Source organism: Vitis vinifera, chromosome 2 (assembly GCF_030704535.1).
Source record: "Vitis vinifera cultivar Pinot Noir 40024 chromosome 2, ASM3070453v1".
Taxonomy (NCBI): Eukaryota; Viridiplantae; Streptophyta; class Magnoliopsida; order Vitales; family Vitaceae; genus Vitis; species Vitis vinifera.
Window position 1 is genome coordinate 3,045,332 of NC_081806.1, and position 23,455 is coordinate 3,068,786.

The following is a 23,455-nucleotide window of genomic DNA, read 5'->3' on the forward strand; positions in this document are numbered from 1 at the left end:
ACATGTGACCTTCATTAAGGCAATGGCTAGTTGTAGCTCCTTCTGGTGAGTCCATGAAAGCTGGTACATGCACTATAGATAACAAAACCAATAAATACACAACTCCTTAGCATAAAAATTATCCTGCAATGGAGGGGCTAATTTCAGGACTAGACAATTTGAATTCTCTAGCAGGAAAATAGGGGAAAAAAATTAATAGAAGCCATTCTCTGAAGTGGTCCCAACTGCTTGATGGGTTCCCTCATGCATTTAATGGTTTGGCACCTACCATCCTACATTGTAAGGAGAGGCCGAGATTTTTAGCTGCATAATTGCAGACATAATTGTAGAGAAGGCCTTGCAAGAATTTGCTTGAAACCATTTTTTCTTTTTTTGGGAACAAATCTTTATTGAATAAATGATACAAGACAGAGAATCCAGATGAAAATTTTATCCTGACACCGACCGGTTGATGCTTGACAAAGGGTACCAACTCGGCCCACTTCCTCACACAAAAATCTTGCATACTGAACAAATATTGCATTTTTTTTAGAACAGAGTGAGCTTTGGCTCTCCTTTCATTCTCATCTTAAGAAATGACGCTATCTAGAATGTCATATTATGAGAGTCTGGGACTGTAGAAACTAGGTCATAACCCATAAGCCAAGTCCAGATTCAATTTGGGAGGTTCGAAGGAGGCCCATTTCAGTCAATATTGTGTATTTCATTTTAAATATGATACATAGGAAACCAGACATAAGTATCATGTAGCATCCACCTTTACTGTCACTCTCTTCTCGTATGTTTTGTTTTCTAAAAGGATCCTTGACATCCTGCAAAATTGTGTACAAGGTTTGGTTAATTGGAACTGTTCACATAAAGTTTGTTCTAGGGTCAGAAACGCATTCAATATCAGCTAGAAACAGAGAGTTAACAATTTGGAGTTAAAATGATATAAGAAGAAGTGCATAAGAAAATTTTCACAAGGAACCATAAAGTAAAAATATAGTAGATTGTGGAAGTGCCATGTCCTGGTTAATACCTCTAATGCTGCTGATTTAAATTCTCCCAATACCTATTCTCCCATCTCTCCACTTGCTTTATGGAGTTGGCTTTCTTCCTAAGCAATGCTCCAAGGACTGGAGGATCATAGGGAGGGGGCAGGGCGCATGGGCTTGTAACAGAAGGACTATTCACCAAGGATTCCATCATGAATTTCTTCTCTACCCCTTCTGCAGAGCATGCCACTGTCTCAGAGCAGACTTCCACAGCTCCCTCAGGTATGGTCGGCTTGAATCGCAAAAGCTTTGCATACTCATTCAATAGATGAAACATGTAGTCATAGACATAGTCCATCTTGAGCTCTTCTTGAATAAAGTCGCTTGCCGCTTTCCCAATGGCTTGTGCCTGCAAACCCCATTAAACATTAGAGACCAAGCGGTTCAAGAACTCATCATCAGAAGTAAATCAAAGGCATCAACCAAGTGAACTTTGCCTTCTGCTTATGGCTGTTGCCCCAGTCCACAGCAAACTTAATGGATCTGCACTTGTCGTTGTCCTTAATAGGCCAGTAGTGGTGCACGGGTTGCAGACTTCTCATGAAGAAATCATAGTAACGAGGCTTCACCATCAATGTAACAGAATCACAAGCAAGAATGTATTTCTCACTGACAGACCATGCCCACCCTTCAATGTAGATCTTGTATCTATGTGAATTGTGGAAAGGAGAAAACAAATATTCAAGATAGAATCAGCTAATTTAAGACCATCAGAAAATCGATAAAACATTAAATCTGGACTTGTGTATTCACCTATGAGTGCACTGGTTTGATACATCTGATTGCTTATATCCTTGTTGAGATTCAAGCATCCAGTCCTGCAATTTATACCTATTACTATGCTGCTAAAGTACTCGTTCTCAAACGTATCATCAAAAGTATGGCAGAATATATAACTACCTGGACAAATAGTCGAGCATTCCAGTCCTGTACATCAGAGACATTGCAAGTAAGGAGGTCTCTCCGGGTTTCAGCTACTAAAGGGTTTCCCTTCCAGTAGGCATATGGTTCCCTTTCCATCCATTTGGTCCTGTTGTTGCCTTCTTTTAGGTCCTTCAATAAATTCCCCCATGGCTTCATATTAATCTCAGGCCTAATCAATGTAGCCCTTCTATTAGCAAATAAACTCAATACCATGCTTTTGGAGGGGCGTTTCAATTCAAATTATTGAACATTTATGGTAAAGACTAATTTTGAATTGTTGTGCTCTTTGTCAATGAAAGCAGAAAACAAAATAAGCCGATACCATAGGCTCTGTTTGAGAAGTGCTTTCAATAACCGTTCCTAAAAAACAATTCTTGAAAATAGTTCTATAATATTTTATATAACAAAAGTTTGTTTGAGAATTTGAAATGTTCTTTAACTTGTTTTCTATGTTTTTAAGTATGTTTTAAAAATATCATGCTTTATTTTTAATCATTCTTCGTATTTTTATAATTATTTTTTAAAACACTATAGACAACAATTAAATTTGATAGTTAGGTTATAACTTCTTCAATGCTATTTTATCAACATGAATGCCCTTGTAAATTCAATGGAGACTGATACCAAGATGACTTAGAAAGATTGGTATGGTGTGGCTATCATGGGGACCGTTAGAATAGTGATTGACACCTCTGCCATATGCCAATGCATTTAATCCAAACTCCCTAGTTGAAGTACCGTAGGACCTTACTCCTAATCGGCTTTCCCATGGAGGGCTTTTCAACTTGGGAAACTTGTGTTTTGATGGGACCATTTGGGAAATATATGGTTTTTAGAACCTAATTTTATGAAATCTAAAAATCAACTTTTAATGTGGAAAGTTATATATTTTTCATGTACTTTGAGTCGATTGCATATTTTGTGCCGAGATTACCCTCGGGTTTAGTGATTTTCCAAAATTATCCTTTTTGTTTTTCCTCCCGTACCCACCATCCGCCTCTCCCTTCCTCCCAAGTGAAACCGATTGGCACTTTGCCGGTGTCATTACTGGTCGCCACTCACACCTCTCTCCGGTCGGCAATCTCCCTTTCTTTCCCTTTCCCTTCCTTCTTTCTCTCTCTTTCCTTCCCTTTCGACATCACCAAGAGAGAGAAAGAGGGAAAGGAAAGGGAGAGAGGGGGAGGTTGCCGACCGGAGAGAGCTATGAACAATGACTAGTGATGAAGCCAACAAAGTGCTGCCCAGTTTTGCCGCCGATGAGAGGCAGTAAGAGCAGTGGGTCGCTAGTAGTGGTCGACATCGCCATCGCCACCGACAATGGCATTAATGAGGCGGTGGAGTGGCGAAGAGCAGCACCTGGGCACAGAAGCGGAGGTGAAGGGAGATGGGGACATGTATCTGGAAGAGACCTATCTCGATTTGGGTCGTTTAGGAATGAGGCCATTGTCCTTCTCAGAAGGCAAAAGTGGAGGTCTAGTTGGATTCCGAAGATGGGTATGGTGGGTGTGAGAGGAGGCCTTGGGGTTTGGTGGGTTGGTCAAAGCTGCTTCAGAAATGACAACCATCATCATCAGTATAAGTCACATTCCTACCTCCCCCCTCCACCCACAACAACACAGCTACAACCAAACCCAAAACCCAGAAAAGGTCATAGCTGAAAAAACTTGAAAAAACAAAATCAAGAAATCCCAAAAGAAACGCAAACCCCTGAATGGTTTTGGGTGGCATTCAACATTGTCTAAGTACTCAAAAACACCTGGATTCCATGTGGGCTTTGAATATTGGAGACAGACAAAGAGTAAGTGGAGAGTGGTGGAGATTTGTGTAGAGTGTGAAAAAGCAGAGAGAAGAGAGTAGTGGCAGCCGATGATGACGCTGGCAAAGTGCTGGCCGGTTTCACTGGGAAGGGAGGGAGAGGCGGATGATGGGTAATGGAGGAAAAAAAAGAAGAACAAAAAGGATAATTTTGGAAAATCACTAGACCCGGGGCAGTCTCGACACAAAATATGCAGTCGACTCGGAGTGCATGGAAAATATATAACTTTTCACATTAAGAGCCGGTTTTCAGATTTCATAAAGTTGGGTTCTAAAACCCATATATTTCTCAAATGTCCCCATCAAAACACAAGTCTCCCTTTCAGCCTTGTGTTTGTCTGCCATACGTGGAACCTACCTACTACTGAAAAAAATATTGAACAGATCAGTAAGAAGAAGCAATTACCAACCCCAGAAGGACCAGTCAGGAAACACCACATCCAAAGTCCACCGATCCCCACAGTAGCGAAACAGAGGTGGTGGGCTCGTCGAGTTGGGTCCACGGTGGTCGCCTGATCTGATCACCGGCCTGTCATTGCAGTCAAACGTCAGCTCCAAGTCCAGTAACTTTCCGGGGTACCTTCTGAGAAGTTGCAGAATACCCCATATTGTGAACACATCTCTAGTCTGTATCGACTTCTTGTACTTCTCTATGTACACTTTGCCCTTCACAATAACCAGTCTGAAATGGGCACTCCTCTTAGCTCTCTCCACCATATCCCTACTAATCCCTGTGGTCTTCCATGGCTTCAAATCTTCATGGATCCATCTAAAGTAATCTGGGCAAACAGGTTTCCATGCCAAGTCTGTATCAAATGTTGTTGGGTAATTTCCTGGGCAGGTTTGAGTGAGATTCCTGGCGGAGCAGTTGAGTGGGACTACAATTGGCCTCGGCGTTTTCCGGTGATTTTCAGAGATTGGTACTGCTTTGCGCTCAGAATTATTAACCAGAAAGATAAACTGCAGAAGATAGAAATAATCAATAGAACTCATATGGTCATGAACTAAAGAAGTAACTGAAAGCTCTTGGCCAAAACATATGGAAGATCATGGTAGAGAAGTTTTGGTAGTTACACGGCTGCTGAAGCAGAAAAAAGAGATGAAGGCAGCTGCAACAAAGAGAATGAAGAAGAGGAAAAACGTATAGATAGTAATACTGCAAGCTGCAGGTGCTTTCTTCATTAATGGCAGACGAAAAATTCTCAACCCAGAAAAATCTCTGCCCAGTTGAGACCTCTGCAAGATTGCAGTAGAGAAGCGCTGCATATTTTGAATCACAGTCATGAAGATGATCAGTCAATAAGTTTTTCTTGTTAATTTTATCAGACACAGTACAAAGGGCAATTCTGCTTCTTCTCCACCACACATGCGATTCTAATTCAAAGTGTTCTTCACACCGACATATTGTTGAATAGTTCCAGGAAGAAATACACGGAAGAGTTCAGACGCTAAGTCAACTTAAATCAATTCAAGCAATCTGAGAGGGGCTATTTTATTGGCAAGCCTGAACTCTAGATTAGGTGGTGTGCTTAACTCTCCGACCTCTGCTGGGTTATCCTAAAAAAAATACAATATTTACGGATGAAAAATCATGGTTGTTCAATTCAAGAAATCTGAGAGGGGCTATTTTATTGGCAGGCCCGAACTCTACATTAGGTGGTGTGCTTGACTCTCCGACCACTGATGGGTTATTGTAAAAAACATACAATATTTACGGATGAAAAATCATGGTTGTGGGGATCTTCCCCACGTGTCTGTCCATGTAGCAGTACCCTTATTGGACCACTTGTCACTCCCTCCATATCTACTTGGACAACCATCGAAGTACCCAGAAACGTTCTATCTAGACCGCATAAGTTCACTGAGCGAACAACACCTTCCTGCGAGCCCAAAATCCTCCCTGTTATGTGAAACAATGACCATTTGACACAGTAGTGATTGATGAAACCTTCCCCCATTCTTATGTCTGCAACAATGGACCATCACATCCTGTCAAGTTGCATCATGACACGCCGTCTGATGCAGCCACCAGCCACCCTAAAATGCAATGATTGCTTTGCCACCCACTGGACAACCATCATTGCAGTTTAGGTCAAGGCGTCAACTCAACACTACAATGTTTTCCTCCTTGAGCACTATAAAAACCCCCTTGAAATAGAACTTAGGTACACAACACAAAAAGGGCTCCCACATCTCCTCTCTTGTCTAAAGGTTCCTATCCATTTGGTGCCTGACTTGAGCTTCGAAGGGTGTGTCCGAACGACCTATTTGAACATCTTTTGTGTAGGGGAGAAGCTAACCTAGTCTCTAGTTGTTGGATTGGAACTTTCGTTGCCACAATCGAGAGAGAATTTTATCCTCAATTGACTTGGTATCAACAATGGTGAAAAACATTTTCTTCTCCTCTTTTTGTATAGTGAGTGATTGCTTGTATCCGTGAAGAGTTAGTATGAATTGATTAAAAGAAAAATAAAATGGTAGAGTAAACATATAAGATGAAAATTTTCATACCTTTATTAAGTTATGAGTGAATTGGATGGATTGTTTGAAATTGGTTTTTTTCTTTGGAGAATCGTCAACATATTTCTCATATATTCTCTCTCGTTGGTAATGGGGAGCAATTGTTCTTTATGAAAAATCCATACACCATATACTATTTCTCAACGCCAAATATCATACTTAAAATGTCTTCTTTTATGATTTTAAAAAGCTACGAAGTAAAAAGTCCATCATTATTGATCCATAAATGGTATTATAAGATTTTTGTTTCTTTCCTTTAATAGCAAGTTTTTATTTGCGAGAGAGGTGATGGAGAACATTGATGTCTCGAACTAAGGGAGTGATTTGGTTTTGTCATAATAGAAAATTTATAGTGTTTGACTTTATTGAAATCAAACTAGAACATTGATGAGAAACTTAGATATTAAAGTTGTGTTTTTTTTTTTTTTTTTAACTTTGATGAAAAATATGATTTACCAAAATAAAAGGAGTCTTTAATGGTATTTGACTACCATTATTTAAGTGACTTATCATTTGAATAAGCTCAAACTTTTATGCTTAGAGTGTGTAATACACATTGTGAATCCCAATCTTATAAATCTAACTTTTTAGGAAAATTGATTGTTCGAACATTAGAATCTTGTTTAGTAGGAGGTCATATATGCATATTTATTTCTTCAATTTATTAAACCAAATAAAATCTACTTTATTTTCCCAATTTAAAACCACATGGGGTCTTGACTTATTGTGAACATAGGGGGATAGTCCATTGAAATTTCAAATACCAACGAGGTTTTCATTGCCCTGTAAGTTGGAATTCCGTGTATGACCAGGCTTGTACATGTTACTGTCATACAAAACCCCTGATTCAAGCCTTGTATTATTTTCATTAATAAACATAATTATATTTATACATCTCTTATAAGCATAAAGCCTGGTTTGGGCTAAGAATTCAATTCCAGTCCCGGCTTGAAGACTAGCTAGGGGCAACCTGGCCCAACCCAAACCCTAACCAAGAAGGCCCAATCGGCCTGGCCCAACCTGTTTATACTCAAGAAGGAAGTGAAGAAATTGGACGCTTAGGAGAGAACTTGTATTTTGATAGCTAGTAGCAGAATCATGCAGTTTGAGGTGTTAATTTCTTATAATGCGTAAATTCCTGAAGAGGGGGAGTGGGGTGGGAGGCAAGTGTTGGGCAGAGGAATGTTATCAACTCCTCATGTTGAGCTTGAAGATAAGCAAAGCTATCATCAAAAGAAGTAATCACAACTCGCATCTCTCCTGCTAGCGCATTAGTGGTGGTCATCCTCCCATCAGTTCTATAGCTCGAAGGAATGCCTAAAACCGAGCTTCCTTATTCAGTTGTACAAGGCACCAACTAAGAAAGTCAAGGAATCAAAATGAGACTGGTACTAAGAGAAACGATGTGAAAGATCGAGCTAAGTATAACCAATTGAAGCAAATGTAAGAATGTCTTAATGGAATTTGAAAGACTTGAGTGCCTTGAATGGTCCCCCATGTCTCATGAATGGACTCTTGGACAGCTCTAAACATCTCCTCTGCATTGACACCCTCAATCTCCTTCAGTTGAGTCTCCTCTTCTTGGAGGGCCTCCTGTATTACTATGGGTGGTGTTGCTGACTACATTTTGGAGTTTCTCTAGCTTCATTTGATTTTCCATTCCTCTCCACATCTCATTGACATTGTGCTAAGGCTTCATCAATATGTAGCTTCTGATTCTTTAGTCCCTATATAACCAACCTCAGTACTTTCTTGATAAAGAGGGCTAGACTGATCTTATATCATATACATAGATACCTCTATCTTGAGAGTTTCTTTTCTTGGGAACTCTACATGCCTTGAGAAAGCCCCTATCTTTGAATATGATATGAAACACAAAGAACAAACCCTAGTAGAGCAAAAAAGGAAAAGAAAGAGAAAAAGAAAAAGAGTACTGGAAAATAATACTTCCTGAAGTGAGAAAAACCTTAAATTGTGCAACAACGAATGAGAGAATCTCGATGAAGCTTGGAAGGAGAAGAAACATGCCTAACATGCCTAACATGCAAGCCGTGACTTTTCAGATTTGAAAGCTCTTCTCTAAAATGACGCCACATAAAAAACGAGGAGGTTTCCCTCGCCTAAAGTCCTTTGGGCAAAATGGAAAAGGGAGTAAAGTGCAAAGACTTTCTCATCCGACACCAACATGTGGACTTTTGAAAGCCAATCAAACCTCTGTGCTGTCATTATTAGCCTAGCTCTAAGCCAAATCCTGATAAAGAAACCTTGTAGTGCATTGAATGAAGGCACTTTGGCACCCTGATCAAGTTCTCAGAACCAAACTTTCCTGTGGGCAATCCAATTTCTCGAAGCGCTACTCAGCGATCCATGAGAGGTAAGCAAGGAAGTTCTTCTTTGAGTCTCAATGTTGTATATGCTAGTAAACAATCTCCTACTTAATAATTTGTTGTCTTGCAGGAATCTAGAGTGCTAGGTCCAGACAAGTTAGGAGGAATATAATTACTCTTGATATTTTTAGTATTTCTTTTAAAATACTAAAGGGTTATATTGTTATATTAATATTTTTTAAATCATTTTACTATCATATGGTGCCCATCTTCAATTACTGCATACAAGTAGGTTTTCAAAAATCGACTAATTTTCTGAAAAGAAGAAAAAGAGTATAATATTTAGGGGGTGTTTAATAAATCAATTTAATCACTTAATTTGACTTAATAATTTAATTTAAATCATTAAATATATTAAATATGTTTGATAAAATAAGGGTAGATGAAGAGAGGCGATGTATTGTTCGATCAGAGGATCAACTAACACAAGAATAGAAATCTAGTTGCATTTTATGCCCCCTCATTACATCAACACCCTCCAAATAATGCTAAAAAAAGGAGGAAATCCTTTTTCCTGATCTTTTTCTTTAGTACTTCTAGATCTAGACAAAGAAGTTGAAAAAAATCTGAAGGGATCTTCCATGTGAGCATTTCCTTATACAAACAATAAATGCATTCATTCTACCATTTTGTATAGGCATGCCATAAACGTGAGAACATACACACTCCATTATTGCAGGTTTCTTGGCACTTTCCGGGCTCACGAATTTTACATTTGTCGCTAATTGTTCTAACATCTTGAAGGTTTTACACCACTTCTTGTTGAAAGATACTTAAAGGGCATGCAGTACTGAAGTATTGTTCATTCACAAATCAACCTTTTCTTTCAGATGGCCAAGGTCCACCCTCAAAGACCTGCTCCTCCTTCTCCACCTTCTGATTCTTACATCACTTCAAGGAGGGAGACTTTTACTCTGTGGATGAAATCACTTGTCATACGAGGAAATGGATACACTGTCTTCAATTCTGATGGCGAGATTGTTTATCGGATGGATAATTATGACAAGAAGTGCAGCAGTGAAGTTTATCTCATGGATCTTCAGGGCAAAGTTCTCTTCACCATACTTCGAAGGGTGAGTGATATTGTAGTTTGAATGATCATGTCTTAAGATTGATTTATGAATTTTCAGGACTTCAACTCATTTGGGTTTTCTTCATTTTAATTAATCTGTGCAGAAGCTACGCGTTTTTGGAAGATGGGAGGGGTATAAATGCAGTGGTTCAAAGGTGGGCAGTCAGAAGCCATGTTTTCAAGTCAGAAAACATTGCAGAATTCTGGGAGGAGGTTCATCATGTGAAGTTACAGTGAGGCCTAATGAAGCTCAATCATATCATTACAGAATACAGGGCTTGGCCGGTAAATCAACATTCAAGATTGTAAACAGTGAAGGAGGAGTCATGGCAGAGGTAAAGCAAAAGCAAACATCTTCAGGAGTAGTGCTGGGAGATGATGTATTGGACTTGGTGGTGGAGCCCCATGTTGATCATTCCCTTGTCATGGCTCTTGTGGCAGTATGCGGACTGATCCACCATAGAATGTGAAATAAACTTCTCCCCATGAAGATAGTAAAGCTGACTTGAAGATAAAAGAGGCCAGGGTTTTCCAAAGTTTCATCAACTTCATCATACCAGTGATGAAAGAAAGACCAACACCATTTTGAAATGACCCAATGAAAATCTGGCATATACAGGGACGATGGAGTCTGAGGGCTTTGAAGAGGCTCAGGGTTCATGTCATGAATGTGATGAAAAAGATTTGAAGAACACTCAAGGAAATGGGAAATTTGATGGAATAGTCTGCTATACATGTTTCAGATAAAATCCCAATTCTTTCATGATGTAAAAGGGCCATCAGTGTCATCACATTCAAATAATCAAATGACCTTTTTCACTTTTTCCTTCCACTTGAAATTTAAAATAGAAAAGCCCAAAAAGCTAACTCAAAGTTCCATCTTCCCATCACATTACACTCCCTGTCAACCCTCCAAATTAATAATATTTCTTAACCTTTCTCCCCATTAACTATACTTTTTTAATACTCCTCGGTTTCAACCTCTCTCATGAAGATTCGATCTTATTTATTGGAAACCATAATCTATCGTGTGCATGGCTTCAACGTGATCCAATGTCCCATATTTTTATTTACGAGTTTTCTTCTACACTTTATTTTAGAAATTATAATCACGATGATTACATCCATGACTAATCACTTTTAGTTAGGTAAGCTTTCATGTCAAGAACATATTTCAAAGTTGATGCTCCGTACTCCATTTGAACTTAAACAAGATCAAATTACTCTAATACTAAGTAAGAACGAATGAATTTAACGATCTTATTGTTCCTTCTTTTTTCTTTTTCCTTGTAAACAACGGGAGAAGGTCTGAAGTATGAAAAGTTTAATTGTTAATCGATTAACAATAATCTTAAAGATAGATTAAATTAAAGTATAAGTTTTCCTTCCTTCCTATTACATCAAGATATTTTTAAGTTATGACATGAGGCAACTACCGATTGAATGGTTAAAAGATGAAGAATGAGAAAAAAATTAATAGTCTCAAATTAACAATAATCTTAAAGATAGATTAAATTAAAGTAAGTTTTTTTTCCTTCCTACTACATCAAGATATTTTTAAATTGTGACATGAGGCCACTACCGATCGAATGATTAAAAGATGAAGAATGAGAAAAAATTAATTGTCTCAAATTTTAAAACAACTTCATTGACCATCACATGAATGTGTTTGCATTCATTTTAGGGTTTTTATTTTATTTTTATTTTTTATTGGGTGTAATAATCTTTCTTCTCAAGCGTAGAGGATTACTCAAATGATATATAGTTTTCACATGCAACAAAGCTATAGAATATGATGTCAAACCCCATGGCCTTTGGTCCCTCTCTCAACCACCTAACTTAAATATTACGTACAGATATGAATGAACTGATGAGGGTTGAATCTAAGAGATGTGGTTGGTTGCTAAGAGGGCCAACCCAATATTTATATCCCACATGACATCAACAACCTCCAAAACAATGATATTAAAAAAGGGACCGACATTTTCCTAATCTATTTCATTAATATTACATATTATGCCTGCACATATCAAGTCTAAAAAATTTGAAGTACCATCAACGTAAGCATGCTTTCTTAAACAACAAATGCATTCGGCCTCTTCCGTATACGCACGCCATAAACGTGACAAACTCTACCAGAAATGGTAGAAGAATACCCTCAAGTCTTACCCCATCATCAATCCTAAACCTGGTGCATTGCCATGGCATTTGCTCACCAAGGGAAATGATGATCAATAACTTGAGGTGTTGGGATTTTTGTTAGAACTAGGCTTAGGGTTGATGACTTAGAATGAATTTATTTATAACTTTAGAATTTGAAATCTTTGGGGTAACTTCAATTAATTTTGGATTGGAAATTTGTAACTATTAAATTATTTTTATGATTTGATCATTGAATCAGTAACAACTTGCTACAATATGGATTTAGTTAGAGGTAATGAGGTACAATATAAATTTGGTTAATTAAGTTCGATTTTGAGTTAAGGTTTAGAATTCGACATATGAAATGATTGTAGTGCCCTTCTCTTTGAATTTGGGGTCTCAAAACATTTAGACTGCATTTGATTTTTGAAAAATTTAAGGGAAAGAAAATAAAAAGGAAAAGTAAAAGAAAAAAACAACGAAGTAAAATTAAAAGTATATTTAAAGTTAATAAATTATTTTATATGATATTTCAAATTTATTTCATTTATTTTAATTCATCAATGTAACAATTAAATAATTTAAAAATACATAAATTTATTATTAGTTTTAATTATATTTGATTTTTTTAAATATTTTTTTATAAGAAAATATTTTTTTTTTTTGATATTTTTTTTTCCTTAGTCATTTTCAGAAACTAAACATAATCTTAATTAATGGCATTGGAGCTCTCTTCACTCACAAGTCAATTATTTCCTTCATATGGCCAAGGTCCACCCTCAAACACTTGCTCCTCTAGAAATAAGATTTGATATGAACAACCCAAAAAGAGTAAGGTGGTGTTTGTTTTTTTACTTAATTTTAAATAGAACCTTAAAACTTATTAGTGTTAAATATTAAGTTGTTTGTTTTTATACTATTTTATTTCTATTAAGTATTTAAAAGTAAAGAAAAACCAATATATTATTTTTTTATTTAGAAAAAGCTACATATTTTGATTTTTTCTATACAGTAAAAAGTTTATAATAAGTTATGAAAAAAATAGAAAAACAAACAATCTAAATTTTGAAAACAAATTATTTTCAGTAAAAAAGAAAAAAAAAAAAAAACAAACAAACACCACCTAAGACCTTTTTCGGATAACCCAATTCATTTGGAACCCCGTTATCCACTATGTTTCCTATTTAAAAATCAATCCTTTGTCTTTATGTTTTCACATTGAGAATCTTTATAGATGAAGAGATGTAAACGGGCTTCTTATTTGCCAAACAGATCCTCATACATCTATATATAAACGTTGATTTATCAAGAATAATGAAGAAAAGAAGAGTTTTGTTGTGGGTTAATGTACAGGTAAAGCAAAAGCAGACATCTCCAAGGGTGGATTTTGGGGATGATGTACTAAGCTTGGTGGTGAAGCACCATGTAGATCATTCCCTCATTATGGCTCTTGTGGCCATGTGTGGACTGGCCCACCGGATTACCCTGTGTCCTACATTAAATTTCTTTGAGTGATCAATTTTAGTGTAACAATAAATTCTAATTTTTTGAATTGATTTTAATTGCAAAGAAATTTAATAAGAAAATAATTATATTTGTTAAAATCATCATAGTAAATCCTCATATAAAAAAAAATTGCTAACAAATGAGTGTCCAACAATATTACATTAAAAAAATTTAATGATATTTTTTTATACAACCAAATAATGATTTTAGTACTTTTAAACGATTAGGTTGAGGAAACTTGATTTTTTTAAAAAAAATTAATACAAATGTAATAATATTTCTCCAAATCATCTTAATGAATTTTTATTTGAAAAAAAGGAAAAAGAAAAAATGTATTTACATGCATGTATATAATAATAATAATAAAATAAGAACTTTTTAAAAATAATTTAAGTTTTATATACTTACGGGTCAAAGATAATACTTATAATTAAATGTAGTATTTATATTATTAAAAAGTAATATCTAAATAATAAAAAATATTATTTTGTTTGAACTTATGAATTAAAATATTTACAATAATACCGGGTGGACTAATTCTTGACATGATTGAAATGTAATTTGTATGCACCAATAATTCCTAGAAAACTCATCAAGGCAATACCCCATCCTAATCATCACATGAAATAATGGAATAATTTGACTAAAACCATACCTTTTTCACTTTTTCCTTCAAATTGAAATTAAAAAATCATAGACATTAGAAAAGTTAGAAAACCAACTCAAAGTTCCATATTCCTTCACATCAAATTCTTGTCAAACCTCCGAATTAGTGATGCTTTTTCTCCATGTTAACTAACTTTTTCAATGCTCTTAGGCTATATATTAAAAGATTAATGTTATGTTATACTAGGGAGAAAAAAATAATTTAAAAAAAAAGAAATTTTTTATATACAAGAGTATCAAACATAATTATTAGAAATTGATTTATGTTCAAATTGTTTAATATAAAAGAATTGAAATATTTGAAATGGGTTTTAAGTAGGGTATAAAAATAATATATTTATTTTATTTTTTTTTCATTTTTTGGGAAAAAAAATGCTGTCCAAATTTGAAAATGAAAACAAAAAAATAGTTTTTTGGAGCATGTTTGGTAACAGTTTATAAAAACAAAGTTCCTTCCCAAATTTGAGAACATGTTTTATAATTTGTTGATAATAAAAGGCAATTATTTCATAATTTGATACAAAAATATGGTGTTTTTTTAAAACATGTTTTAATTGTTTTTAAAATAAAACACTATAAATAAAAGTTACTTTTAAAAAAATATTTTAAAATATAAAAATTTGACTGAGAATATTTTGAAGTTCCATGGACAACCATCTTCTAAAAATATTTTCAAAAATATTTTTTTTAAAGAATTGTTTCCAAATAAAAAATAAAAATCTTCTCTCAAATCAATTGGGCTTTCTTTTTTGCCCTCGTTTTTCCCGCAAAAGAATTATGACAGCTAGGTAGTGAAGCTTATCCATGACTAGGCAAAGTTCTAAACGTGGAGAATTCAAGGTTGGAAAAGGGTGTGTGAACAACCCAACATTAAAGGGAGTTTTCTTGCTTAGAACTTAGTTGTCTCATATTCTAGAACTACTCCATTGTCTCTACAATGGGTGTTGATTTTAATTGTTGGGACTAATGACATTTTTAAGCTTAAACAATTATTTAAACCAACAATTCACTTATTAATTCGTATGAAATTAGCTTTCTAGTAATAATTATTAAACATCGTTCCACCCTTGAGCCGATTAACCTTGAATCAACATCGTGATTAATTAGTAATAGTAGTCCTTTTTTGTTATCTTCCAACCCTCTAATTGAATTGAATATGTGGACGGTTCGATAAAGGTTAGACTCGGGTTGAATTTAGAGATGTAATTTGTTAATAAGAGGACAAACCCGATACAAAATTAGAAAGCTAATCATAGTTTATGCCCCCACATTACATCAACACCCTCCAAAACAATACTAAAGAAGACACCCTCAGTTTCCTAATCTATTTCTTTAATATACCTTTACACATGAAGTTTAAAAAAGGAAAGAAGGAAAAGGAAATTGAAAGGCCCATCCATGTGAACGAATGCATTCTCCCCTTCTGTACAGGCACGTCATAAACGTGGCAAAGTCAACCAGCAATAGTAAAAGAATACCCTCAAGTCTTCCCCCAATATCAATTTAGGGTTTCTTTGTATTTTTCTGCTCCACAAAAATCACATTTTATTCTCATTACTTTAACATATTAAAGGTCAGATGGCCAAGGTCCACCCTCAAATGCCTGCTGCTGTTCCTCCTCCTCCTCCTCCACCTTCTGATTCTTGTATCACTTCAAGGAGGGAGACTTTTACTCTATGGATGAAATCACTTGTCATACAAGGAAATGGATACACTGTCTTCAATTCTGATGGTGAGATTGTTTACCGTATTGATAATTATGACAAGAAGTGCAGCAGTGAAGTTTATCTCATGGATCTTCAAGGCAAAGTTCTCTTCACCATACTTCAAAGGGTGAGTGATATTGTAGTTTGAATGGTCATGAGCTGATGTTCTTAAGATTGGTTTATGGATTTTCAAGACTTAAACTCATTTGGGTTTTCTTCATTTTAATTAATCTGTGCAGAAACTACATGTTTTTGGAAGATGGGAGGGGTATAAATGCAATGGTTCAAAGGCGGACAGTCAGAAGCCATGTTTTCAAGTCAGAAAACATTGCAGAATTCTGGGAGGAGGTTCATCATGTGAAGTTACAGTGAGGCCTAATGAAGCTCAATCATGTTATTACAGAATACAGGGCTTGGCTGGTAAATCAACATTCAAGATTGTAAACAGTGAAGGAGGAGTCATGGCAGAGGTAAAGCAAAAGCAAACATCTTCAGGAGTAGTGTTGGGAGATGATGTGCTGAACTTGGTGGTGGAGCCCCATGTTGATCATTCCCTTGTCATGGCTCTTGTGGCAGTGTGTGGATTGATCCACCACAGAATGTGAAACGAACTTCTGGCCATGAAAATTGAAAAGCTGACTTGAAGACAAACCAGGACTAGGGTCTTCCAAAATTTCATCAACTTCATACTAGTGATGAAAGAACAACACCATTCGAAATGACCCTATCAATTTGAAGAGATTCAAGCGAACTCTGGGGTTCATGCCAATGAGAAGAAAAGCTTTTACAGCATTCATTTGGAATTTTGGCCATGAGTACCAAATGGGATGCCTAGAGTGGCTTTTTATAGAATCTGTACAGAGAGCTGCTTCACAATCACACCCTTATCCTAAGTTTCATGTTATTTTCATCAACAGTCGTTTCTGTAAATAAATCTCATTCATTTGTTATCATAAACTTATGATCTGTTGTAGTTTTCGGCCCCTAAGCTCTCATGCTGCTATGAAAAATCCAGGTCTGATATTCTGAGAGAGAACAATTCCTCTGCTTAGTTGTCCATTAGACCAACTGACAAAGGATCTGTTGTCAGCTTCTCATCCTATAATTCTGATACGTAGAAGCCCAACTATGTTGACTCAGTACTAATATCAAAGAAGAATGAATCCAAATCTTACAGACCCAACACCTACCCTGAACTACACCATGGGATCATCTGTTGACCAGGGTGGCTAAGGAAGTTGTTTTACAGCTCATAAAGCCCAGGTTGACAGACAGATTCCTAACTTGAATCAAGCCATAAATTCAGATTAAAACAACACCCAAGAGAAGGTTCACAGAATAAATCAAGCAAAATGGAATCCTCACATGGCATGAGAGTGACAAATTGCTAGAAAAAAAAGGGACAAAAATTGGCTATGTACCTTCTGATTTCTGAAAGTTATTATAGAGTTGGTGGCTTTCGAATTGTAGTATAGTGACTAATGAATTTATCTGGATGTTAAACCCCCAGATAGTATTTGTAATGGTCTATTCCCTAACGGATAATCTAATAAATTCTTACGACTTTAAAATGCATTTTCAAATAAGATAATTACTCAAAACTTTCATACCATGTACGAACCTCATGTAAGTATAAAACTAATACATTTGAAGAATGGATTATTTCATTAAGAGGTAAGAATACATTTTAACACAAAAGATCGAAGGTATATATAAAATATTCGACTAATTAGTGCCAATTTTAGGTGTAGTGTATAGATCTGTGCTGTCAATAGGATCAAATCCATAATTACGAGCATAATGTATGTCAAATGATCATTAATTAGGATTTTGTACTCAATATGATATTCTTTTTTGCACAGAAAAAAATTGATGTTAGAATTCTCAAAAGTTAAATTTACTCATTCATGTCAATTTACATGAATAAATAGGAAATGAGAGAAAATCGCAAATTTGAATTGATTTCATCACACAAAAATAAGAAGGTTTATGGGTTCTCTCATGTAAACGTTTTACCCATTTATAATAATTTATTCTCTCCCATATAAATATTATCCACCTAAACCTCATAGGATTTTACAACTTAAAAACAAATCTACATGATCAAATTAAGCTTACTACATATATAGTGTCAAAAATATTTTCCCTCGGTTAATGTTGGAGGTCACATAGCATATACAAGCACTATGGATAACTCACACGTTACTATGGATAACTTTAACCATGTTATACTCATCTTCGAGATGTCATAGGTTACAATGGATAGGTTGCATGTCTTTGTCTTTATTATTTTAAGAACAATATTTTGTCTCTCCACTCCAATTAAGACACCTTATGAATGGACTTAAGCCTTGACATGATTGGAATCTTATCTGTATTGCCAACTACTCTAATTTCATCATAAGAAATAAAGTTTTAAAGCCTTGTAGGCTTAAAATTCATATCCAAAATGGCCCATGCACCCATCATCGAACAATAATACTACAAAAAGATCTATAAAAGCATAATTCATAGCATTAGTCATCACGTTCAATGATCAAATCATAAGACTAAATTACCACCGTTTCCCTTTTTCCTTCATATTAGGATTAAAAAACTTACAAATAATGGGAAAGTCGAAAAAACTATTTCAAAGCCACGTATTTCCATCATATAGAACACACCTTGTCAACCCTCCAAATTAATAATATATCTCTAGCCTCTTATCTGCCCATTGTACTTTAATATACCATCTACATGTCTTGCATGTGATTGAAAATCCCATTTTCTATTTTATGAATTTTATTTTTTGCTCAATTTTAGAAATCGTAATAGTATGAGGAGGCTCCTACTTGTTGTGTAAGCTCTTACGTCACATTCACTTTCAACATTGTGTATCAAGACCTGTTCCTTCGCTATTTACAACTTCGACATAGATGGAATCAAACCATCCTCGTATCAATCCCACAATGTAATTGTTCTTGGTTTTTCTTTTTTCGAGTTTAAGTCTAAAATAATCCATTTGTTGAAAAAAAATGGTAAGAATAGTACTCATCTTAAAATATTTATCAAACTAATCTTTTGTATTCAGGTAAATATCCATATAATTTTTTTTTTAAATGTAAAAAATCACCGTTGGTGACTGTGGTTTTAAAATTTTTAAAAACATCCTTAAAACCACAGTTAGTAATTGTGATTTCAAAATTATTTTTAATCCACGTCCGTTTTAATAGTATTGTGATTTTAATATTATTTTTAAAATATTCTTTATCATAATAACTATAAAAAAAAAATATTTTTTGTCATAATAACCATAAAACCACAGTTAGTAACTGTGGTTTTAAAAATATCATAAAAACCACCGTCACAGATGGTGGTTTTATAATTTTCTTTAAAACCATAGTTAGAGGGGTACTCATGTAACCATAACTAAAAAAAAAAAAGAGATTTTAGAACTTTGCTTTTTTATTTTTAATTTTAGTATAAATTGTAGATATACCAAAATTTCTTAATGATATACCAAATTTCCGTAAAATTCTTTTTGGAATAGGGAAAATTTCTTACAATTTTCTATTGCCTGTTTAAAATTATTATTTTTATACAAATTATCCTTAATAAATTTTTTCTTTATAACCGTTTTAAAATTATATATATATTTATCTTTATTTTTTCATATTTTCCTTGAAATTTTGAGAAAATAATTTGGCATACATGCATTTTCATAAAAATTTATATATTTATGTTAAATAAAATATTTATTTAAGGAAATTTGTAAAAAAACGAACTTTAAGGAAATTTGGTACATCGTTAAGAAATTTTGGTACCTTCATAATTTATACTAAAATTAAAAATAAAAAAGCAAAGTTCTAAAATCTCTTCTTTTTTTTTTAGTTATAGTTACATGAATCCTACTCTAACTGTGGTTTTAAATAAAATTATAAAATCATAATCTATGATTGTGGTTTTAAAGAAAATTGTAAAACCACGTCACAAAGAAAATTGTAAAACCACCATTTTTTATAGTTATTATGATAAAAAATATTTTTTTTATGGTTATTATGATAAAAAATATTTTAAAAATAATATTAAAATCACAATACTATTAAAATGGACGTGAATTAAAAATAATTTTGAAACCATAGTTATTAACTATAGTTTTAAGGAAAATTATAAAACCACAGTTTGTGATTGTAGTTTTAAAGATATTTTTGAAACTTTTAAAATCACAGTCATCAACAGTGGTTTTTTACACTAAAAAAAATATACGTGGATGCTTACGTAGATACAAAAGATTAGTTTGACAAATATTTTGAGATGATACTATTCTTATCATTTTTTTCAACAAATGAATTATTTTGGACTTAAACTCTTCATTTTCTCTCCTTTTTCTTGTAGAGAATTATGAGGGTAATTGAAGCTTATCTCACAACTAGAAAAGGCTCGGTCTCTGCTATGCTTAAATTCAAAGTTGGAAGCCGCTTAGAGACATAGCATTCAATTATGATAGCCTTAGAAAAGATTGAACTTTATTGAAAAGTGAAGAATAAGAAGAAATGTCACAAATTTTGACACAGCTTCATTGACCCTAAAAGATCAATGTGTTTCCCCTGAGTTCAGTTTTTTTCTTGTTTTTTCTTTGAATCTAAGCATCGATTTGTTTAATTGTGTGAATTGATGTTCCAAACTTTGACAAAAAGAAGGGTACCTCCGACAATAAGAGCAGGTCTAGCACTAATTTTAGAAAATGTTTTTAGCTTTTTTAACATTTGATAAAAAAATTTAGATATTAAAAACGTTTTATAAAATCATTATCAAATAGGTTTGAAGTATATGTTTAATTATATTCCCTTTTGAAAAGCTTTTAATAGAAGTGTTTTTTCTTTAAAGTAACTTTTGAAAACACTATGAAAAGAACTCTAAGAGCATATTTGGTTGTTGTTTTTTAAAACTGTTTTGAAAAACGATTTTTTATGTTTTCAGAAAGAAAAAAATGTGTTTGAGAACTAAATTCTGGAAAACATTTTTTGTTCTAAAAAAAAAACAAACCATGTTTGGTTGAATTAATAAAAAAGTCTTTTAGAATAAGTAAAACAAAAAAAAACATGTTTGAAAGTTTTTTTTTTTTAAATTAATAAAGTGTTTTCTTCCATTAACTTGATATTATAAATATATAAATAATTTTCATATGTGCAATTCATTTAAATTAAAAAAAATATATTCCATTTTGAAATTTTTACACCAATTATAATTTTCTTAAACAAAGAATGACTTTGTCACCATGTGTAGGTCTATTAATTTCAATAATTTAAGGAAGAGGAAAGGTTTGCGGGTGAGAAGTGTGGTGGTTGGATGGAATTCACTTTCATAGAAACACAAAAAACAACTAAGAAAACACAAAAAGAAGGAAGAGAAAATATGAAAAATAATATATTTTTTGAACAATGAAAAAACAATTAAAAATCTTTTTATTGTTCTAAAAAAAGTAGTTTTTGAAAACACAAAAAACAAAAACACACCCCCTTCCCCAGATAAGTTTTTTATGTTTTTTGTTTTCAAGAACATAAAACATTTCTTGAAAAATGTAACCAAACATACCCTAAATCACTTCCAATAGCAAACTATTAAACATATAGACCTGAGTTTCAGGCAGGATACATTAGTTTACTCAGCACAAGTGCACAACCACCGCCCATGTATGGTATTGGCCCATGTCCTTCTCAGTCATATGATAAACTCCCCAATTTAATTTAGTACATGGCCGAACTGATAAGGGTTGAATCAAAAGAGGTGACTTATTCTAAGATGATAAACCAATACAAAAATGGTAAACTAATTGTATTTTATGCCCCCACATGACATCAACAGCTTAGAAATAATGCCAAAAGAAGGCCCCCCATGTTCCTAATCTGTTTGTTTAATGCTCATGTCTGTAGACAACAGGTTCAATAGATCCAAAGGGATCTTCATTATGATTATACTCAAACAAACAAGGAGTGCATTCTCCCATTGTCTATACGCAGGCCATAAACGTGGCAAAGTCCACCAGATTAATAAAAGCATACCCTTATGTCCTACTCCAGTATCTGGGCTTCTTTGTATTTTCCCGGTACGCGAAATCACATTTGTAGATGATTATTTTAACACCCGACTCGTCATATGCCAGTTTTTTTATGTACATTTAAAGGCTCTAGAGGCTAGAGCTCTCTTCATTCACAAGGGAGTCTGTTCCTTTTCCTTTTCCTTTTCCTTCAGATGGCCAAGGTCCACCCTCAAACATTTACTGCTGCTCCTCTTTCTCCACCTTCTGATTCTTGTATCACTTCAAAGAGAGAAGCATTCACTATATGGATGAAGTCACTTGTCATACAAGGAAATGGATGCACTGTCTTCAATTCAGATGGGGAGATTGTTTATAGAATTGATAATTATGATAAGAAGTGCAGCAGCGAAGTTTATCTCATGGATCTTCAAGGCAAAGTTCTCTTCACCATACTTCAAAGGGTAAGTGATATTGTAGTTTGAATGATCATGAGCTGATGTACTTAAGATTGATTTATGGATTTTCAAGACTAAACTCATTCGGGTTTTCTTCGTTTTAATTAATCTGTGCAGAAACTCCGTGTTTTTGGAAGATGGGAGGGGTATAAAAGCAATGGTTCAAAAGGGAACAATCAGAAGCCATGGTTTCAAGTTAGAAAAAATTGCAGAATTCTGGGAGGAGGTTCATCATGTCAAGTGACTGTGAGGCCTAATGAAGCTCAATCATATTGCTACAGAATACAAGGCCTGACTGGTAAATCAGCATTCAAGATAGTAGACAGCCAAGGAGGACTTCTTGCAGAGGTGAGCCTTTTGGCTTTAATCTAAAGTTCATTTTTCTACCATGGAAATGGGATTTGTTATGAACGCATTAATACAAATGACTAAAGATGAGTTTTGTTGTGGGTGAACATGCAGGTAGAGCAAAAACAAACATCTTCAGGGGTAGTGTTGGGAGAAGATGTACTAAACTTGGTGGTGGAGCCCCATGTTGATCATTCCCTTGTCATGGCTCTTGTGGCAGTATATGGACTGATCCACCATAGAATGTGAAACGAATTTCTGACCATGAAATCTGTAAAGCTGAGTCGAGGGCACACGAAGTTCACGAGGGCTAGGGTCACCCAGAGTTTCATCAACTTCACACTGAGTGATGGAGAGCGACAACCCTTTGAAATCACCCCATGAAGTGTGGCATGGAGCCGATGGAAATAATAATAGTTTTGAGGAGATTTAGGGGTTGATGTCAATGAGAAGTATAGTTTTTGACAACACTTAGCAGCAAGTATAAGGAATGGGAAATTAGATGGAATAGTCTGCTATACATTTTTGAGATTTGATTCGGAATTTTGCCCATCTGTACCATATTGAAAGAGGGCCTAGAGGGCTCTTACAGCATTTGTAAAATTCTCTGTAAAGAAATTTCTCATGCCTGGCATAATAACTTCTTGGAGAATTGTTTAGACCTCATAGAGCCCAAGTTGACAAACAGACCTAATTTGCATTACGAGATATTGAAAATTTGCTGCAAAAATGGTCAATAAAGAGCATCAACCCATAATTTCAAATCAGGGTTTTCACATCAATGGATTGTCACCTAAACGGTGAAAACAACACCCAAGACGAGGTTCTGTACAAATCAAGCAAAATGGCAAAAAATCT

At 34.5% G+C, this 23,455-nt stretch overlaps 4 protein-coding genes across 8 annotated transcripts; 3 read left to right on the top strand and 1 right to left on the bottom strand.

The window, feature by feature from the left end:
* Positions 1-624: 624 nt before the first annotated feature.
* Positions 625-5,521, bottom strand: LOC100263289 (uncharacterized). Of its 2 annotated transcripts, XM_010662574.3 has the most exons (7): positions 4,851-5,515; positions 4,183-4,736; positions 1,938-2,130; positions 1,791-1,855; positions 1,475-1,685; positions 1,022-1,386; positions 625-812 (listed from the first exon to the last, which is right to left on the bottom strand). In XM_010662574.3, exons 1-6 carry the CDS (start codon positions 5,058-5,060, stop codon positions 1,024-1,026), a joined length of 1,596 nt encoding a protein of 531 aa, XP_010660876.1. In that variant the 5' UTR covers positions 5,061-5,515; the 3' UTR covers positions 625-812; positions 1,022-1,023. The 2 variants fall into 2 exon arrangements, with proteins under 2 accessions (XP_010660876.1, XP_059599017.1); XM_059743034.1 differs by having other exon boundaries at positions 784-1,386; positions 4,851-5,521.
* Positions 5,522-8,550: 3,029 nt separating this feature from the next.
* On the top strand, positions 8,551-10,574 carry LOC100246131 (protein LURP-one-related 4). Of its 4 annotated transcripts, XM_059743039.1 has the most exons (5): positions 8,592-8,670; positions 8,754-9,266; positions 9,363-9,427; positions 9,514-9,756; positions 9,860-10,574. In XM_059743039.1, the coding sequence occupies exons 4-5, from the start codon at positions 9,514-9,516 to the stop codon at positions 10,223-10,225; spliced, it is 609 nt and encodes a 202-aa protein (XP_059599022.1). In that variant the 5' UTR covers positions 8,592-8,670; positions 8,754-9,266; positions 9,363-9,427; the 3' UTR covers positions 10,226-10,574. The 4 variants fall into 4 exon arrangements, with proteins under 4 accessions (XP_002269503.1, XP_059599022.1, XP_019081281.1 ...); XM_019225736.2 differs by having other exon boundaries at positions 8,754-9,427; XM_010662580.3 differs by lacking the exon at positions 8,754-9,266 and having other exon boundaries at positions 8,608-8,670.
* A 5,082-nt stretch (positions 10,575-15,656) lies between these two features.
* On the top strand, positions 15,657-16,736 carry LOC100251273 (protein LURP-one-related 4). Its single transcript, XM_002269433.4, has 2 exons — positions 15,657-15,902; positions 16,015-16,736. The coding sequence occupies exons 1-2, from the start codon at positions 15,669-15,671 to the stop codon at positions 16,378-16,380; spliced, it is 600 nt and encodes a 199-aa protein (XP_002269469.2). The 5' UTR covers positions 15,657-15,668; the 3' UTR covers positions 16,381-16,736.
* A 5,270-nt stretch (positions 16,737-22,006) lies between these two features.
* LOC100256427 (protein LURP-one-related 4) lies at positions 22,007-23,231 on the top strand. Its single transcript, XM_002269401.3, has 3 exons — positions 22,007-22,255; positions 22,367-22,597; positions 22,712-23,231. The coding sequence occupies exons 1-3, from the start codon at positions 22,007-22,009 to the stop codon at positions 22,844-22,846; spliced, it is 615 nt and encodes a 204-aa protein (XP_002269437.1). The 3' UTR covers positions 22,847-23,231.
* Positions 23,232-23,455: the final 224 nt, after the last annotated feature.